Source organism: Castanea sativa, chromosome 1 (assembly GCF_040712315.1).
Source record: "Castanea sativa cultivar Marrone di Chiusa Pesio chromosome 1, ASM4071231v1".
Lineage (NCBI taxonomy): Eukaryota > Viridiplantae > Streptophyta > Magnoliopsida > Fagales > Fagaceae > Castanea > Castanea sativa.
In genome coordinates, this window is record NC_134013.1 from 51,776,436 (window position 1) to 51,796,789 (window position 20,354).

General features: G+C 35.5%; 1 protein-coding gene across 1 annotated transcript in view; it reads right to left on the bottom strand.

The window, feature by feature from the left end:
• Positions 1–6,533: 6,533 nt before the first annotated feature.
• The window catches only part of LOC142622664 (transcription factor MYB1-like), a 31,008-nt gene continuing 17,187 nt past the window's right edge, over positions 6,534–20,354 (bottom strand). The window contains exons 3-4 of the mRNA XM_075796185.1: positions 7,204–7,368; positions 6,534–6,867 (exon numbers count right to left, since the gene is read on the bottom strand). Coding sequence (XP_075652300.1) covers positions 6,534–6,867; positions 7,204–7,368 — 499 coding nt within the window. The remainder of the gene's footprint in view (positions 6,868–7,203; positions 7,369–20,354) is intronic.

Sequence of the window (20,354 nt, forward strand, 5' to 3'; positions counted from 1 at the left end):
TAAAGGGTTGGTTGCTACCTAGAGTGATACTGAGGATGACACTTCTGTTGAGTATATGGATGAATGTGGTCACTTTATAGCTTTTGCTGCCACAACCGATAAGGTGATTGTTAAGAGTACTAATGACAGTGAGGATTCTTCTGTTGATGAAGTACCCAAGAAGATGACCCTTTAAGAAGCCTATGATAAGTTATGCACAGAATTTATAAAATATGAAAAGACTTCTCATTATTTTAGAAAATAGCTTAATGAGATAAAAACTGAAAAAGCTGAATTGTTAGTCAAATTAGATGAGACTACAAAGTTAGTTGAGACTCTTATTATGGAGAACACCTCATTAGAAGAGAATGTCAAGAATCTCGAGGTTGAGCTTAGTTAAGCTAGAACTTAAATAAAAGGATGTCTAATGCAAAGCTTGATGAGATATTGAGTGCTCAAAAGCCTAGTTCTGATATAATTGGCTTGTATACATAGTTATGTAGGACTCTCTTTGCTTGATTTCTTATCTTCTTTGGAATCATGCTTTCATGCATTTGCATCTTTCTCTCATGCTTTGATGTTGTTTATCTGTTTTTATTTGGTTGTTTAGTTTTTATTTTGTTTTGTTTTCAAAATAAAAAAGAAAATTAGAAAAATACAAAAATAGTGTGTGTTTGTGTGTACTTGTGTACCTTGAATGGCCATTGAAATAAAGTTATCTAAACTTTGTATCTCTTGTAATTTAGATGAGCATCACTATGCACAACTAAGCAAGTGAGCTTTGTAGCTCTTATTTGTGATGAGTAAGATTAAGTTCTCTTGTACTTAATACTCGTATCACTCTTTTTGACGGGAAGGACTAAAAAGTCTTAAGAGAAAGACATAAATAACCATCTCACCACTGTTGCCTGCCAATCATGAAATGACATCTATGTGCTTCAGCTCGTGTTTGTGATGAGTAAGATTAAGTAATCTTTTATATTTAACACTCATATTGCTCTTTTTGACGGGAATGACTAAAAAGTCCTAAAAGAAAGACATAAATAACCATCTCACCACTGTTGCCCGCCAATCATGAAATGATATCTGTATGCTTCGGCATAGCAAAAGTGCAATGTCAAAAGTTTAACATAATTAGGTATTTCTTTTCTCTCTCTTATATGCTCATGCATGATATGCTTAAAAGAAAATATGCAAAGAAAAATGAAAGCAAAAAGAAATAAATATGCTTAAAAATATGATTGCAAGTGTGTATTCTAGGAGGTGTGAGAGTTATAGAATGTATCTCAAAGGTGATAGTCTCCATCAAGCAGTTATAATTGTGTGTGAGTTAAATTGATTTGCTCAGATGTTAAATCGTCATAACATGTAGACGCTCATGCAATCTTGCAATGTTTTTTGCACACAACACGTAATATTCTTTGCTACTTTTGATACATGTGCGGGTACAATGTGATTTGGGCATCACAAGGTTTACATGTGTAAATGTATGTTCACTAAACTGTCGTGACTTGTTTTTAAAATATAAAATTAGTTAGACTTGTTTAGTGTGTGTGTGTGTGTGTGTGTGTGTGTGTGTGTGTTTGGATCTATATGTTTAACATTTTTTTTAAGAGATGATTTTAAGAGCTTAAAATGTTGTTTGGATATTTGGTTGTGTAGCATGCTTGATTGCATTCATATATATGTTTTTCTCTTCTTGAAAAACTGTTTTTAAGCAATTTCGATAGATGCTGGACACCTCTCGACAGCTAGGCTATCTATCGAGCTCTTCAACTTCTTTTTATCGCAATCTCGATAGCTTCTCGACAATTCTTGATCCATCGAGAAACTTTCTATCTGGCTGATAGATCCTCGATAGCTTCTCGATCCATCGAGGTTGGCTCAATAGCATCTCGATAGCTTTCTATCCATCAAGATCCTTTTGCATGCATTGTTTTTCACATGTTTTGCATCTTTCTTTTATCTTGTCATCCATAGCATATTGTTTCATTACATTCATGCATTTTTATGGATTCCTTTTGCCCCCTTGATTATCCTTGATCATTTTTATGTTTTTCGGGTGAAACTTTCTAGCTTCTTGTACCCTTTGTCAATCATGACAAAAAAAGGAGAAGTTGTTGAGAAATTGTGGTTTCTTTTTAAAGATTTTACAAGTTAGGGGGAGAAATACATGCATTTGTAAGGGGGAGATGTGTTTTATCTTGTTAAGGGGAGTGCTTACTTCCTTCTTCTTGTACACCAATCTTGTGACCATGTTTACAAACATTGTGCTTATCTTTGATATATATATATATATATATATATACGATGTATGTTCTTCTCACCTACCTCTACATGTATTGTTTCTTTTTTTCTATCTTTATACACATGTTTCTTATTATTTGTATGCAATCTCCCCCTTTATTTCTGTTTCACGCTAAGATGCCTTGATGAGTCTTCCTTGCCATGAACTCTTTTCTTGCAAAGTTTTTTAAGAGTTTGTGTTAGGACAGATTTTATTGTATTCAACAAGTGAGTATGAGCTAAGTGATTTATGACTTCTCTCATATGTTCATTTGTTTGTTGTGGTTTTGTCAAGGATTGCCAAAGGAGAAGATTGTTAGGACATATGTGTCATGTTAGGAACATATGTCATCATGTATTGGTTAATCTTTTGACAAAACGCACTTTACATATAATTGGGTAGATTTAGAATGTGTTTAATGTTTCAAGGAACAAGGTTTCAAGTTCAAGTGTTAAATCATGCAAGTCTATCCAAGAAACAAGTGATGAAGTGCTGGATTTTAGATCTCAACAGCTAGTATCTATTGAGATTTAAAAAGCTGTTCTAGCCCAAAACTCGACAGCTGTTTGACAGATAGGGTATCTATCGAGAATTACGAAAATCAGTTTTTCAGATCTGATTTTTGGCCCATGCTTATGTATTTGTATAGGGTTTCTTTTCTCACAACCCTAGACATATATAAGGCTTATTTTAAAGGCCGCCACATAAGAAAAATACAAGGAGAACACATTTTTGTAAAGGTAACCGATGCCTTATTCTCTCAAAAAGAAGCTACTGCGTATTTTCGCCTTAGGGTTTTGTAATCAAGTGCTTCTTGATCTTCATTGTTGATGAAGTGAAGAACTTTGCAACCAACATTCTTCTTTCTCAAAGTTGGTGAGTCACGTACTGAGATCCATGCATCAAAGAGTGGCGTTCATATGTTGAAGAGTTCAGAGGTTCTGAAGTGGTAGAAGGTTCTACTGTAAGTTCATCTATATGGATTGTTGAGCTAAGGACAAATGTTTTGTATTATATCTGAAACTTCTCTTTACTATAGTAAATTGCTTTTTGGGAAGGTTTCCCCCCAGGTTTTTTACTGCGAAACTAGTTTGTTTCATCGATTTTCCTAGGTCATCATATCTTATCTTATTTACTTTTCCGCTGCATATGATTTTGACATGATATTGATGTTTATTTGTTTTAACAAGGTTTATTCATAATAAACCTAATTAACAACTTAGGTTTAAAAACTTGTTAAATCTTTCAACCAGGGTCTAAATTTCCCAACAAAAATATTATAAGATAAGAAAAACAACAATAAATAGAAGAAACAGTATTTGAGTACTCAAGAAATATGTGTGTGTGTGTTAACCGAGCATGTTAAAAAACATATTTTGAAGTGTATTTTTGGAACTGAGTTGAGAAAACCTAAAATTCTTTAGACAATAGTTGGGCTTGTAATAACTTAGATTTTGTAATTTAAGTATTGTAATTGTAGGCTTTGTATTCTTGTTAGCTGTTACTATTATAAATAAAGTATCCTTAATTTCACAAAAAAATTATGTTAAGTTAGATTGTACCGAACCCATTCCTCTTTGTGCAAAATGAATTTTTTTGCCTCGAGTAGTGTTTAATTACTTCAAGCAACATAAACTTGGTTCGAACTCAAACAATACATCCTCAAGCTGTGTCACATATCTGGAACTGGTTGATTGTATTGGACATTCCAAGCTTATCTTCCTCTGGAAGAGTTTTCAGACTTGATAGATAGTATGCTCTTGTCCATACTGGATCCTACGCTTCTCTCCAAAGGATAGCCGATAGAAGGCTATTCTTTTTTGTTTTTGCATGAATGCATCTCTGGGTTTTCTTCACATGATGGCAACAATGGTTGTCAAATTATCAAAGGTGGTTGACGGTAGTGGCGGAGCTATGTACAAGGGTGGGGGCCATGGCCCCTAAATTTTTAAATTTCTCTTTATATATATATATATATATATATATATATATATATATATATATTTATAATTATTTTATTGTTTTCAAAATTTAGCCTACAAAAATAAATGTTGGTTCCCCAAATATTTGAATCATTTGAATTAATTTAATGATACTCTTAAAAAAAGTAATTGGTCTAATAGTTATAGAGAAATACTTTATTACTTGCAATTTTATTTTTTATTGTAAAATATGCTCCTATATCTGTTAAATATTTAATAAAGTTTGGCACTAAACATGTTTGGATTTATCTTTTCAAACCCGTTATGTGGCTATTAACAAGTTATTGACTCCTTAAAAAAATCTTGACACTAAAACTACACATGAAATGTTTCTTTAGTTGTCACATATGGATTAGAGCAAAATAACATCAAATATGTTTGGAGTCTAACTTATTCCTCCTAGTTTTGGATCATTCATGTTATGCTTTTTAAAATTTCATTTGTTCAACTGTAATATTTTTTAACTGCTTTATTTTAAAATTTAATAATTTGTATTGAAAATGAAACTTTTTAAGAATTTCACTATGAAAATGGTAAAAATGAATTTTATTTTATGAAAGATTGTCATTAAACATAATTTTGATTGAAAATCCTAAACTTTTTTTTTTTTTTTTTTTTGGGTGTGTATATATATAACTTATCAAATAAAAAACTGTCTATATAATAAAAAGGTGTATGTGTATATATATATGTGTGTGTGTGTGTGAAAGTTGTCTTGATAAATATATTAGTGCTGCAACTTAGCTCTATACAATAATTCCTGAATCCACCTCTAGCTGGGTGAAAATAAGCCATGAGTATGAGTTTGAACCATGGAAAAGAAACCGATTCAAGCCATAATAAATCATGATTGTATATGTGCAATTATTTAATAAAAATGATTTCTCACGTTAGTAAAATTGTCACCTCAAAATAAAACTAATGAAAGAAGAAAGAGGGAAACAATGGATTTTAATGCGACTTTGTTTTTTAAATACTATCATAGATTTGGCTATGAAATGCCACGTATAAACTCAAAATGGTGGTGTAAATTCAAAAAACATTTGGGGCGAAAATGGGCTTTTGCCCATTTCGTGCAAAAAAAATTAGCGTGTTGCCCCCTTTCCAAACTAATTAGGAAAATGCCACTCTTTTGAAACTTGATTTTCTCAAAATCAAGTTTTAAAAAAAAAAATTTATATATATATATATATATATATATATATATTCTGGAGCCTGATAGTAGCATTTTTAAGGAGCTTATAGTGACATTTTAAGGACTTATGGTGGCGTTTTGGAACTCGAGCTCCATGAACTTGAGTTCCATGCAAGTTTTTATTTATTTATATTTATTATTATTTTTTTTACCTATAACTCGAGTTCATTGAGCTCGAGTTTCAAAACGCCACTATAGGCTCTTTAAAACGTTATTATAGGCTTCTTAAGATGATACTACAGGGCTTAACTTGATTTTGAGAAATCGAGTTTCAAAAGAGGAGCATTTTCCTAATTAATTTGAAAAAGGGGTAACACGCTAATTTTTTTTGCACAAAATGGGCAAAAACCCATTTTTGCCAAACTTTTGGAGCATTCATCAGGAAAGAAAAACTGTGTGGAGCCATGTATAAGCTAAGGTTCTATGCAAAAGTTTATATGTAGAAGTTGGTCCATATTCTCATCTCAACAGCTATAGTCATTCCAATAGACCACAATAAATAACAAGAGGAGAGTGTAGAAAAATTATAATCTCGAACGAATTCAGTACAGGAACCGTTTGTCCTTAGCTTTACATTGGAAACATAGAGATAGACTTTACACTGTCATAAACGCCACCTCTAGTCCTTTTATTTCATAAATCTCCACACATCCAATTAATTTGGACAATAATAATAAGGAAAAACACTGGATCAATAATAATAAGAAAAACTATAAAAAGACTATTATACTAGGGGCAGTGTTTGTTTTACACAGTAGTATGTTTTATACGGATTTAGATCTCTAGATTTCTTAGGGTACTCCATTAAATGGACTTCCTTAAATTTTAACCATTCTTTAATAATTCAATGGTTTAGATTTTGCCATACACGTCAGTATTCTATCAACAATAAACATTATTATATTATTTTAAGAGTATTATTAATAGAATGCTAACATGACAAAATCTAGACTCTTAAATCATAAAATAATAATTAGAATTTAAAGAAATTTATTGGTAGAATACTCTAGAAAATCTAGAAAATTCGAAATCCGTTTTATACACAAGAACATTGTAAAACAAGTTTTTTTTTGGCCTTATATAAGTATTCCTATTCTGCATTAAGAACCTCCCAAAGGTCCACATCAAGGGATAAGTCACCCCAATATTTCAGGACATCCTCATCTAGAGTGTCCCCCACAACTTTTGCCTCTAGCACTATTTCCTCCGCCGAAAAGGTTTCTTTGGGCACTTGATTCAACGTGCCACATTGCGTACATGTGGCTCTCTCATCAAGTTCCCCGCAATTTGTCAAGCTTTCCCACCAGTTAATCCTACTCTCCGATTGCATTGATGTTTGAGATATGTCTCTGATATCTTCCTTTTTCTGAAAGCTTCCTACAATTGCAGGTTTCCCACTTAACCAAGTTAAGTTTTTGGCTAAGGTCCTAGGTTGTGGCTTTATTACGTTCACTTTCACCATATCAAGCGATAAGTCACCCCAATAATTCAGGACATCCTCATCTAGAGTGTCCCCCACAACTTTTGCCTCTAGTACTATTTCCTCCACCGAAAAGGTTTCTTTGGGCACTTCATTCAACGTGCCACATTGCGTACATGTGGCTCTCTCATCAAGTACCCCACAATTTGACAAGCTTTCCCACCAGTTAATCCTACTCTCCGATTGCATTGATGTTTGAGATATTTCTCTGATATCTTCCTTTTTTTGAAAGCTTCCTAAAATTGCAGGTTTCCCGTTTAAGCAAATTAAGTTTTTGGATAAGGTCCTAGGTTGTGGCTTTATTACGTTCACTTTCACCATATCTCGGGGCTTTTCTTTCAGCTTAGTAATGTGTGAACTTCCCTTTTTGAGGAGGTGTGTATTCCAATAGTTTTTCACATCATTAGCTGTTCTTCCGGGAAGTCTACCTGCAATAAGTGACCATCTAAAAAAAAAAAAAGAGTTAAAAAAAAAGGATCAAATAATTATTGATTAACTTGTAATCTGTTTATAAAGAAGACCATGTTATCATGTATAAACAATAAGGAAAACAATAAGTGACAAATGACTTTAGGTTTTTAGCGAGGGAGGAACTGTATTTAAACACTTCCCTAGAATCTTGCCATGTCATATTTTCATTAAATAGTACAATAGATTATTCTCTATACTATTTTATTTTTGAGTAATGTTACAAGTACAAATTATTTTACAACATTTATAAAAAATGTTGATATGACCAATCTTTTATTAGTTTTCATCTTAGCCCACCTTTTATATAACTTTTTCATTTACCAATAATTTCTCACCATATTAGCAGTTTGTAAAACTTTTTATAAAATAATTTATATTTCTAGCATTATTCTTTATTTTTTTAAGAATCATATTCTTCAATTAGTGTGAGCACACAGAGGAGATGAGAAACAAGAGCAAATGTCTCTTAATAATCCCATTTTTCTATATGAACCATTTAACTGGAATATATAGCTCCAAAAAAAAAAAAAACCATCAAAATGAGTCTTGATTTTTTATTTTTTTATTTTATGCCTATTGACATCCAGTGGCAGATTTCCCAAGATCTACATCAACCAAACAATATGCATGAGTCTTTCCAAGTGCACTAAACTCCTTTTTCATTGCTCGTGGTTATGATTAATTGGAGAAGGTAATCTGTTAGGTTCTAAGACTTTAGGAACTAAATGTATTAGAACTTCATTTTGCATATGTTGACAAAGCATGATTAAAATAATGAGTCTAGCTTTAGGCTTTCTCAAAGCGTGTTTAAGTGTAAGTTTGAATCTAGTGTTTTGCAGTACTTTATAGTGTAAATCTGTAAGACTCGATCAATCGAAAATTAGGCTCGATCGATTGAGAATTGTGGATCAGCAAATTCTGTAGAAAGTTCAAACGTAGCCCAAGCCCATATGACGTGTAGGGTTAAGCGTTTCACTTCAAGTATAAAAGGAAAAACCCTAGCCATGTTTTAGAAGTCTTTGAATAGCTTTATGTTTTCTCTAGTGTGAGATTTGAGAGGTGTTTTCCTTAAAACACAAGAAAAGCTTTATCAAGATCAAAATTTCCAATCAAGATTTGGTGTTGATTCAGTTGCTGCACAAAGATCCTTCAAAGTACAAAAGCTTTGAGTGGAGTTTCAAAGTCACAAGTAGGAGAACTTGTGTTTGGTGCAGATTCAAGGAAAGAAGTAGTCCTAGGACTCGGAGCTGTCACGTGGTTATGGTAGTAAGTTTTCTACATGAGGTAAAATTAGGATATTAGTGGTCTAAGTCCTATTGTACAAACTTCAATTCTTTCATAGTGGATCTGTTTTTACCTTGAAGATAGTTAAGTTAAATCCTCCCTAGGTTTTTTACCAGTTTGGTTTTATTGGGATATCAGATCTTTATGTTCTTTACTTTCTGCATTATATTTGTTTTATTCACAATTGTTTAACCTAGACTTGAATAACAAACTTGTTAATCAACTTGGCTTAATATTAGGTTAAACACATTGTGTTAAGGGGTCTAAAACTTAACAAGTGGTATCAGAGCAGGTTAGCTCTTGTGTTAGATGTTAGGTTCTAAGACTTTTAGAACTAATGTATTAGAACTTCAATTTGTATATGTTAGCAAACCATGATCAAAACATTTAGTCTAGGTTTAGACTTACTCAAAGGTTGGTTTTATGTAAGGTTTGAATCAAGTAATTGTAGGAATTTAATGGTCAAATTTTGCAAGGCTCGATCAATTGAATCTCGCAGAACAAGAGAATTCTGCAATATTATCAAACCAACCTAAGCCCATATGATGTGTAGGGTCAAGTGTTTTACTTCAAGTATAGAAGGAAAAACCCTAGCTATGTTTTAGAGGTCTTTGATGAGTTGTGTATTGAATCTTTTGTGAGATCTAGAGGTGTTTACCTTCACACACACACTTTGAACTATCAAGATCGAGATTCACATCAAGAACTTGATGGTTGTTTCAGTTGCTGCATAAAGAACTTTAAAAAATATCTTAAACCTTTGTGGGGAGTCTCAAAGTCACAATTTGGTGAACTTATGGTTGTTGCAGATCAAGAAAAGAAGTAGTCAGTCGACTTGGAGCTGTCATGTGGTCGTGGTAGTAAGTTTTCTATACGAGGTAACAATAGGATATTAGTGGTCTAAGTCTTATTATACAAACTTCAATTCTTTCATAGTGGATCTATTTTTACCTTGAAAATAGCTAGGTTAAATCCTCCCCAGGTTTTTTATCAATTAGGTTTTCCTAGGTCATCAGATTTTTGTGTTATTTACTTTCCGCTTTATTTTTGTTCTACACATATTTGTTTAACCTAGACTTAATTAACAAACTTGTTAATCAACTTGGCTTAATATTAGGTTAAACATATTGTGTTAAGGGGTCTAAAACTTAATAAGTAGTGTCAGAGCAGGTTAGCTTTTGTGTTAGATCTCTTGATCTACGAGTTGATCATTGACCCCTGTTGTCATGAAACATAATCACTCTCTGGTGATCCCTTCACACTTTGATGGAAATAATTTTGCCTATTGGAAGGTTAGAATGAAAGCCTTCTTGAAATCTATAGATGAGAGAGTGTGGAACTCTGTTGAATATGGATGGGAGAAACCGACTACTCTTGTTAGCAAGTGGTCTACATCCTAAAAAGAAGTAGCTACTTTCAATAGCAAAGCCATGAATGCTATTTTTAATGCTATTTCTATGGAAGAGTTTAAGAGAATCTCAAACGTTGAGATTGCTCATACTGCTTGGAAAACTCTCCAAACTGTGCATGAAGGTGCAAATGTAGTTAAAATTAACAAGTTGTAGCAGTTAACAACTAGATTTGAAAGCATTAGGATGTCTGAAGATGAAAGTTTTACTCTCCTCACTAGTAGGAGCTCTCTCTCTCTTTTTGCTACGAGGTTCTCCCTCCTTTAGGTTTCCAAAGGGTCTGTGTTTTCTTTTTTTCCTTTTCTTCACTTTGGCATCATGGCAGATGAGGTTACGAATATATTGAAGAATATTCGACTGACTACAAAGGAAGAAGAGATTATTGATATTCTACATGAAGGGCGAAGGGAAGGATTGGAGAGTTGTGCGCTTAGCCTGATAGGGAAGTTCCTTACCTGCCGCTCCTTTAATAAGAAGGCAGCACTGAGTACTCTGAGAAAGGCGTGGGGATTAGAGGATGGTGTTCAGATTGTCAAAATGGGATCGAATTTATTTCAATTCAAGTTCAATACTGATTTTGAGATGAATCGTGTGCTGAAGGGTGGGCCGTGGTCCTTTGACAACCAAGTGTTAATGCTGCTTCAATGGCAAGTGGGGATGACGGCAGGGAATGTAAAGTTTGATTCGGTCTCTTTCTGGGTGCAGATATGGGGGGCACCTTTTGATTTAGTATCGCCTATGATCGCTGAAGCAGTGGGAAGCTAACTGGGTATGGTGGTTGAAGTTGAGAAAAAACAAAGATCTGAAAGTCTGAGTTACTTCATGAGGGTTAAAGTTGCCCTCCCTATCACAAAGCCAATCTGGAAGGGTGCATTCTTGGCTGGTTCTGATGGCCAACGTCATTGGGTTAGTTTTAAACATGAGAGACTTCCATTATTCTGCCATCATCGCGGCTTAATGGGACATGACTTAAAACACTGTGCGTCGTATTTTGCACAAACGAAGAATGGGGTGGAGGTGGTTTGCCAATATGGGGACTAGATGAAGGCCATGGGTAGTAGGAATCGTTCTTCTTTTCATCGAGGGAATAACAGGGAGGAGTATTCAAAGGAAGACAGGGAGGGAGAGGTGTGGTTTGGTCAGTTTGGTATGAAGGCAGTGTCGAGGGACGGCAAAGCTTCAGCCACCAACCTTAAGGAACAAGATGGGTTACGTGTGGAAGGAAACAATAGAAATTCAGGCACAGTTTTGGAAGGGGATTGCGCTGAATCTGAAATCAAAGGGATTGAGGGTACAGATAAGGAAGGTATGGGTGGTGGCATATCTGTTTCAAAGGCTTCTATTCCAATTTTAAATGTGGAAGCAAGTGTGGATGTGGAGGATCCCATATACGTGCTAGGAGCAGATTTAGGTGATGGGCCTCACAGCCCAAAAACAACACCTAGGTGGACAAGATTATCACGAATGGAGTTTAGGCCTGTGGAGTTAATTAAGGAAGGGGCCAGATCTGTGTTGGGCAAGAGGACGAAAGGAACGGAGAAGTGTAGCCTGGATTCAGATGAACAAAACGTAATATTGAAGAGGGGGAAAACCAGTATTGCTCTTGATCAAAATGAAATGGTGGGGGTGCCTGTGCATCCTCGCTGAGCACAATGAGGCTCCTAAGTTGGAACTGCCAAATGCTTAGGAACTCTTGGACAGTTTGAAGCCTTCATAAGCTAGTGAGGGATCAAGTTCCCATAGTCTGTTTCTTAATGGAGACACAGCTGGATAAAGATAGTTTTGACAAACATGGTAGAGAGTTACCTTTTCCGAATTAATTCATTGTGAAGAAGCCTTATTCTGGGGGTGGTATAGCTTTACTTTGGAAAGCTGATGTTCAATTGGATGTTATTAACTTCATGGAGAACCATATCTTGGCAAAGGTAGTGGAAGAAGACAGGTTTGTTTTGGTTTTTAATGGGTTTCTATGGATGGCCAGAAGCAAGTGAAAAGAAGAAGTCTTGGGCGCTTTTATCACACATATCCTCCTTTGTGAATGGACCATGGTGTTGTATCAAGGATTTTAATGCAATTCTCCATTCGTCTGAGAAGCAAAGCTCACACCCTCCTTCGTATAAACAAATGGAGGAATTCCAGGCTGCTTTGGAGTCGTGTAAGTTAGTTGAGTTGGGATTTAGGGGTTACAAGTTTACATGGGACAACAAACACCCGAGTGCAGCAAATACTAGAGAGAAGTTAAACCGTGCAGTTGCCAACCAAGAGTGGAAAGAAAAATTCTTTGCAAGTACTCTCACACACAGGTTCAGCCATGCATCAAACCATGCACCATTACTGCTTCAGACCAAGTCAGATCGGGATTTTAGAGGTAGAGGTACTCGTGGTTTCAGGTTTGAAGAATATTGGCTGTTATGGGAAGATTGCGAAGGTGTGGTCATGGATTCTTAGGCTGTGCCGAATGGAGATCCAACTGGTTTACAAAATACAATAGATAAAATTAGAAGGTGTGGGGCTAATTTGTTGGCATGTGGCTCATCCAAAACAACACCCAATACAGAAGAAGAAATTAAGTGCCTATCTAGCATGGTTGAGAGACTTAATGCAAGTGAACTTACAGAGGATAGCAGAAAGGAAATCCTGGCAGCAAGCAAACAATTGGATGATCTTCTTCTCAAACAGGAAATTTTTGGGCACAACGTTCACAGGTATCTTAGTTAAGGCATGGTGATAGGAACACCAAGTTTTTTCATTCTACAGCTTCTCAAAGGTGTAAAAGGAATTTCATCCAAGGTCTTAAAGACCAAGATAGGCATTGGGTGGAGGCCATTGGGGAGGTGGCTACTAATTATTTTGAGAATATTTTTCGCTCAGGTACATGTGACCGGATGGAAGAATGCCTAGACACAGTCCCCCCAAAGAATGACTTCAGATTTGATAGAAGTGTTATCCAAGCCATACAGTGTGGAGGAAGTTAAAATAGCTTTGTTCCAAATGGGACCAACAAAGGCTCCTAGACTCGACGGTATGAACCCTTTGTTTTATTAGAAGTTTTGGCATATTGTGGGTGGGGATGTTAGTACTGCTGTGTTGGATTTTTTGAATTTTGGTAACATGATCCCTAAAATTAACTATACTCACATTGTTCTCATACCAAAAGTTAAGTTTCTTGAGAAGATGTCAGACTTTAGACCTATTAGCTTATGTAATGTTATTTATAAAACAATATCTAAGGTGTTGGCTAATAGGCTGAAGTTAATTTTACCTCAGTTGATTTCTCCCACACAAAGTGCTTTTGTGCCAGGGCGCCTTATTACAGAGAATGTATTGATAGCTTATGAAACTTTACATGCCATGCACTGGAGAAAAAATGGGAAAAAAGGAGCTTTAGCTTTGAAGCTTGATATCAGTAAAGCGCATGACCAGGTAGAATGACCCTTCTTGAGAGGCATGATGGTTAGACTGGGTTTTCCTGAAGCATGAATCAATAAGGTGATGAGTTGTGTTACTACTCCTTCATTTTCTGTTCGGATTAATGGTAAAGCATATGGCAATATTACTCCTTTTAGGGGATTCCGTCAAGGGGACCCTTTATCACTTTATCTCTTTCTCTTGTGTGCAGAAGGTTTCACTTCCTTGCTTTCCAAAGATGAAATTGATGGGAGGCTTCATAGTGTCAAAATTTGTAGAAGGGCGCCTAGTATCTCAAATCTGCTTTTTGCAAATGACTCTTTAATTTTCTGCCAAGAAAATCAGGAGGAAGTGCAGGTGATTTCTGATACTTTACAGTTATATGCAGAAGCTTCTGGACAATGCATCAATTTTGATAAGTCGTCAATCTATTTTTGTAGCAACACATCAGATGGGCAAAGGTAGTGGATCAAACAAACTCTGGGGGTGAGAGAGGTGGATAGATTTGACTCTTATCTGGGTTTGCCGACTTTGGTTGGTAGAGCTAAGTACCATAATTTTTCTTTTCTTAAGGAAAGGGTTTGATTACAAGGATGGAAGGGGAGACTATTGTCTAGAGCGGGAAAAGAAGTGCTTATTAAAGCAGTGGCCCAATCAATCCCAACGTATACTATGGCAGTTTTGTTGCTACCAGTGAAGCTTTGTAATGAGCTTGATGCCTTGTGTGCAAAATTTTGGTGGGAACAGAATGGTGAGGAAAGGAAAATTCATTGAAAGAGTTGGAGTTTTCTAACACAGCCTAAGAAGGATGGTGGTATAGGATTCCGAGATATTAGAAGTTTTATTTGGCCATGTTGGCGAAGCAAGGATCGCGAATGCTACAAGATCAAAGTTCACTTCTATCCCGGTGTTTCAAGTCTAAGTACTACCCATGGCGTAGTTTCTTAGAGGCGTCTGATTGCCCAAATAGCTCCTATGTTTGGAAGAGTATGCTGGCAGCCCAGGGGATTTTGAAGAAGGGCTGTTATTGGAGGGTGGGAACAAGGTCTTCTATTCAGGTTTTGGAGGACAAGTGGATACCGAATCATCCAACAAATAAGGTACTTTTTAAACCTAAACTTAATGAGTGGGAATGGAGGGTATCGAACTTAATTGATTGGAGGATGAACCAATGGGAAAGAGAACGGATTAATATGGTTTTTCATCAGGTTGATGCTGAGGCAATTATAAAATTCCCCTGAGTAAGAGGCAAGTTCAAGAGAAAATGGTGTGGCTTCACTATCGCAATGGAAGATAGACTGTGAAATCAGGATACCATGTTGCTAAAACGTTGGAAAGAAAGTCCATTGGACGGGTGCAGTGTTCTAAGCAGAGGGTAGACCATCGGGTGTGGAAGAAACTTTAGAACCTCCATGTCCCTAGTAAAATTAAAGTATTTGGTTGGAGGGCATACCTTGATATTTTGCCATCGAAGTTGAATTTATTTCATCTGCAAATTCTAGGGGAGGACAAATGTGGCTTGTGTTAATGTTTCCCTGAAAGTGTGATTCATGCACTTTGGGAATGCACTGCAGTATAAGATTTCTGGCATGGGTCCATTGCTCGTATCCAAAAATGTGGGGGTGTAAGGGATGATTTTATGAAGCTTTTTCAATGTATGGCGACTAAACTATTTGAAGAGGAGCTTGAACTTTTCTTAGTACAATGCTGGCATATTTGGCACCAACGGAATTTGCTACTTCATGGGGGGAATACAGGAACCTAGGCAACTAAATAAGAGGGCAATGGATTACGTGCAGGAGTATAGAGAGGCTCAAGTGTCCTTGGCAGCAACTATGGCCTCAACTGGGATTTTGCAGAATTGGGAGCCTCCGTTAGGTTTACTCTATAAGCTGAATTTCGACGCGGCAATTTTTGCAAGCAAGAAGGCATTAGGTGTGAGGGTGGTGACCCATAATGCAATAGGGGAGGTGATGGAAACATTATCAGCGAAGGGGGATGCAGTGGAAGGTAGTGAGGAAGTGGAAGTTCTAGCTTTGCGAAAAGCTTTGGAGTTCGCTGTTGATGCTGGTTTTTCAGACCTCATTATGGAGGGTGATAATGTGACAGTCATGCAGACGGTTTCCTCCTCAAGTCCAAATTTGTCTAGGCTGGGCGTGATCTATGAGGACATTCACTGCTTGGTCTCTTGTCTTCGATACGCGTCCTCTAATTGTGTTCGTCGTAGTGCTAATTCTGCAACACATTCTTTGGCATGTTATGCTAGTCTGCTAGTAGATGAAGTTGTGTGGTTGGAAGAGTCGCCACCACCAGCCCGGGAGGCTTTGTGCTTGGATTCTAGTTTTATTAATTGAATGAAGTTTGGCTAGTTTTCCTTTAAACAAAAAAAAAAGATGAAAGTTTTGATGAATTCTATGCTAAACTTAATGATATGGTTAATTCTACATTTAATTTGGGTGGAATTTATGATCAACCTAAGATTGTTAGGAAGATTCTTAAATCCTTAACTGAGGACTTTAGACCCAAGGTAACTGCCATTAGTGAAAGCAAGGATGTGGACTCTATCCCTGTTGATGAACTTGTAGGATCTCTTTAGTCCTATGAGTTGGACCTACCCAAAACCAACAAATCCAAATCAATGGCTCTTAAGTCAGTTGATGATGTTGATGATATTGGATTTGATGATGAACTCTCTTTTACAGAGATTGCATACCGTGTCAAGAACTTTAGAAATTTTCTTAGGAATAACAATAGAAGGGCAAGAGGTAAAAATAATGTTGAACCTAAGAAGTTTAAGAAAACCGAACCAACTAAATTCAATAATTCTGAAAAATTAAAAGAAAAAGTTGGTCAATCTTCTGGTAATTCACTAGGTCAACAATGTTTTGGTTGTCAAGGGTATGGTCATATGAAATTTGAATGTCCAACATTCTTGAAATCATATGGTAAAGTTATAGCTGGAACCCTTAGTGATGATGAAGTTTCTAATCACGAGACTGGAAGTGATGAAGATGGAAACTGCTTGAAAGCAATCTGCTTGAAGAGAACCCTTCTGATGGAGAACTTTCTGACAGTGCTGACTTACAAGAAGCTTATAAAAAGTTGTGCAAGGTTGCTGCAAAAGGATGCGATGAGTGTTGATTTAGGGCTAAAGAAGATAGCCACTCTGGAAAAAGAAAAGAAAACTTGTTGCTAAATTTGCTTGATGCTAATGAATTGAATAATAAGGTGAAGACTAAAAATTGTATGTTGCTTGATAAGATTAAGAATCTTGAACTAGAATTATCTGTTGCTAGAGAACAAACAAATAGGTCTACTAGTTCTAAACTTGATCACATGCTGAGTATTCAAAAGTCTCCCTTAGATAAATCAGGCTTAGGTTTTGTTGATAGCATCTCTATGTATGAAACTCATTACACAAATTTTGTTCCTTCTTCTGAACCATTTAAATTAGAAACTGTTAAGTCAAAAGAAGAAGTTTCTGCTCCTAGGAAGATTTGGGTAGATCTTAAAGAGTCTAAACCTAAGAATCCTAATTTACCTAAGGGTAAGAAGCATGATAGACCTTTGTGGGTTTGTCATTTTTGTGGAAAAGCTTGGCATACTCGCCCAAACTGTTTCAAGTTGCAAGCTGTTAAGCAAGCAAATAAGCAAAAAAGTACTTGTGCCTCAAGCACAAGATCCTATGGTACTTATTGGTGAATTGGTAAAGGGTTTAAACCTTTATTCCAATGCTTGAGTTGCTCATCATTCTAATCAGAATAATAACTCCAAAGCCAAAGTTACATCTAAAAAGTTTTGGATGCAAAAGGCTCAATCTAATTGAGTCTTTTTGACATGGTCCTTGTGCTTCTTTTCAAAATCCTTTGTGACCACTTTCTTGATTCTTGTTTTCTTTTGTTCCTAGGATTTACATTACATTACATTCATGCATTTCATATTAGGTTGTTTTTGTTTTTGTTTTTTTAAATAAAAAATAAAAGGAGGAAAGTGGAAGAATGTGTTTTGTACTACATATCATGGATATGTACTTGAGGTTGGCCATTTTAGCTTTGCATAACATGCCTATGTACCTAGGTTAGCTTGGATGAGCTTATTTTTCTGCACTTTGCTAGTATTAGCTATGTAGTGCATGTTGTGTGTGAGTTGTTTAAAGTTTTTGATTACATGATCTTGATTTTAAAGTCACATGTCTTTGATTGTAAGGACTAAAAAATCCTAAGAGAAAGACATAAATAACCATTTCACCACTGTTTACTAGCCAATCATGAGCACCTTAATACATCTAAAAAGTGTTTATGCTCGAGAAAGTGTAGCACTTGCACATAAAAAATCATAAGGTGTTGCCTTTAAAAGAAAAGAAAAAGTTGAAAAAAAAATACGCTTAAAAGAAAAATAAAACAAAATATGATAAGGCAAAAAAAAAAATGCATGGTTGCAAGCTTGTTTTCCAAGAGATGTGAGAGTTATATGATGTAACTCTTTAGGTGATAATCACTTTCAAATTTATATGATGAATAATGTAAAAATTGTGATTGATTATTATTTACGTATCACCTTACATGTATCTCATGCTATTACTAGTTGCACACACTTCACAAGTTATTCTTTCCTAAACTTAGTACATGAAATTGTGTGTGAATTTGCTTTGACCATCCAAGATTATATATTCTATGTGTTTGATACAAAATATGTTCAATAGTTGAAAATTGGGGGTAAAAAGGATTGAAAACCTTGTTTTTGAAGTTCTGGGTTGAAAACAAATGTTTTTGAAAAACTTTTAATCTCATATTCATGCATTTCATTCATGAAATCAATTGGTTTGAGCGTTTTCTACATAAAACTTTTGTTGTTTATCAAAATTTCAGTTTATCAAAATTTTAGTTTTTCCAGAATTTTGATCAATCGAATGTATTTCTCGATCGATCTAAAATCCCTTGAGTTTTTAAGCTTGGTTTTGCCTGGTTCGGTTGCTCCTCGATTGGTGCTCGATCAGTCGAAACTTTTTTTTGATTGATCGAATACTAATTTCGACCAATCGAAAATTTTAAAGTTTTTAAAGCTTACCTTCTGTCTAGCTTGATTGGTACACGATCGGTGCTCGACCGATCGAGTTTTGAAAGAAAAGAACAAAAAGGTTTTTTCCCTCACGTGTTCATCTCTATTCAAAAAGTTTTTCTACCTTTTTCTCCTTTCTCTTTCTCAATCGATCCAATCCAAGCACCCTTGTAGTTTTCTTCCTCAAATTTTTCAATGGTTTTTGTCCTCAAGCATTGGTAAGACCTAAATACCCTCTCCTTTTCATTTTAATTACATTTTACATGCATTTTTTATGCATTTTCTCATTATTTTCGAACAAAGAGATTTTTGGGTTGTTTTTATTCTTTTTTGATCAATGGGTCTTTGTTCCTGGTTCATATACATATGATTCTCATGCATTAATTTGATCAATTTTGTGTTTTGAGAAAATTTTGAAATTCTAAGGCTTGAAACTTTGAGAAATTGGGGTTTTTGTTCAATTGGGCTAAAATTGATGAAATTGACTTGTGAAATTGATGAATTATATCATTATATGATGTTTCCTAACTAGTGTAGTGATTAATTGATCAATTTGTTATGGTTTTGAAATATGGTTTTATTAGGTTTTAAGTACTTAGGAACTAATGTATTAGAACTCTAATGTGTATTATTGGCAAACCATGATCAAAACAGGTGTTTAGTCTTGTTTTAGACTTGCTCAAAGTATGTTATTCATGTAAAGTTGGAATCGAGTTAACTGTAGAAGTTATTGTGTAAATCTGCCTGGCTCAATCGATCGAGAATTAGACTCGACCAATCGAAAGTCGTGCAGATTGTTTTTTCTGTAGAATTTCCAACTCAGCCCTAAGCCCATATGACGTGTAGGTTTTATGTTTTGCCATAGGTATAAAAAGCAAACCCTAGTCACGTTTTTGAGGTTGCTCATATTGCTGTTTGTGTGAATCTCTTGTGAGATCTAAGAGGTGCTTGCCTTCACACAAGCTTAGGATTATCAAGAAGGAGATTGATTCAAGAGCTTGATGATCATTCAGTTGCTGCCATAAGAGCTTAAAGATACACAAGCGGGAGTGCTTGTACTTTCTAGAGAATCCAAGAAAGAAGGAGTTTATGATCTCGGAGCATGCACGTGGTCGTGTCAATAAGTTTTCTACTGATAGGTAGCAATAGGATGTTAGTAGTTTAAGTCGCTATTGTACAAACTTCGATTCTTTTATAGTGGATTCAGTTTTACCTTGAAAATAGCTAGGTTCAATCCTCCCTAGGTTTCTTACCGGTTTGGTTTTCTTGGATCATCATATCATTGTGTTCTTTATATTTTCACTACTTTACATGATATGATTGTTTTGTGTTAACCTAGATCTGCTTAATTTACCTAAGTTAATAACTTGGCTAAATAACTAGGTCAATCCTATTGTGTTTTAAGGGGTCTAAAAACTGTACAAGTGGTATCAGAGCGGATAGCTCTTGTGTGAACATCTTTTGATCTCTGAGCTGATACTTGACCCCAGTTATCATGGAACACGGACACTCTCTTGTTATTCCTCCTCACTTTGATGGGAATAATTATGCTTATTGAAAAGTCAGGATGAAAGCATTCCTAAAATCCGTTGATGAGAGAGTCTGGAACTCCGTTGAATACGGATGGGAGAAGCCCACTACTCCTGTGAGTGAGTGGCAAACTTCTCAGAAAGAAGCAGCCGCCTTCAATAGCAAAGCTATGAATGCTATCTTTAATGCTGTTTCTATGGAGGAATTTAAGAGAATCTCTAATGTTGAGATTGCTCACACTGCTTAGAATATCCTCCAGATTATGCATGAA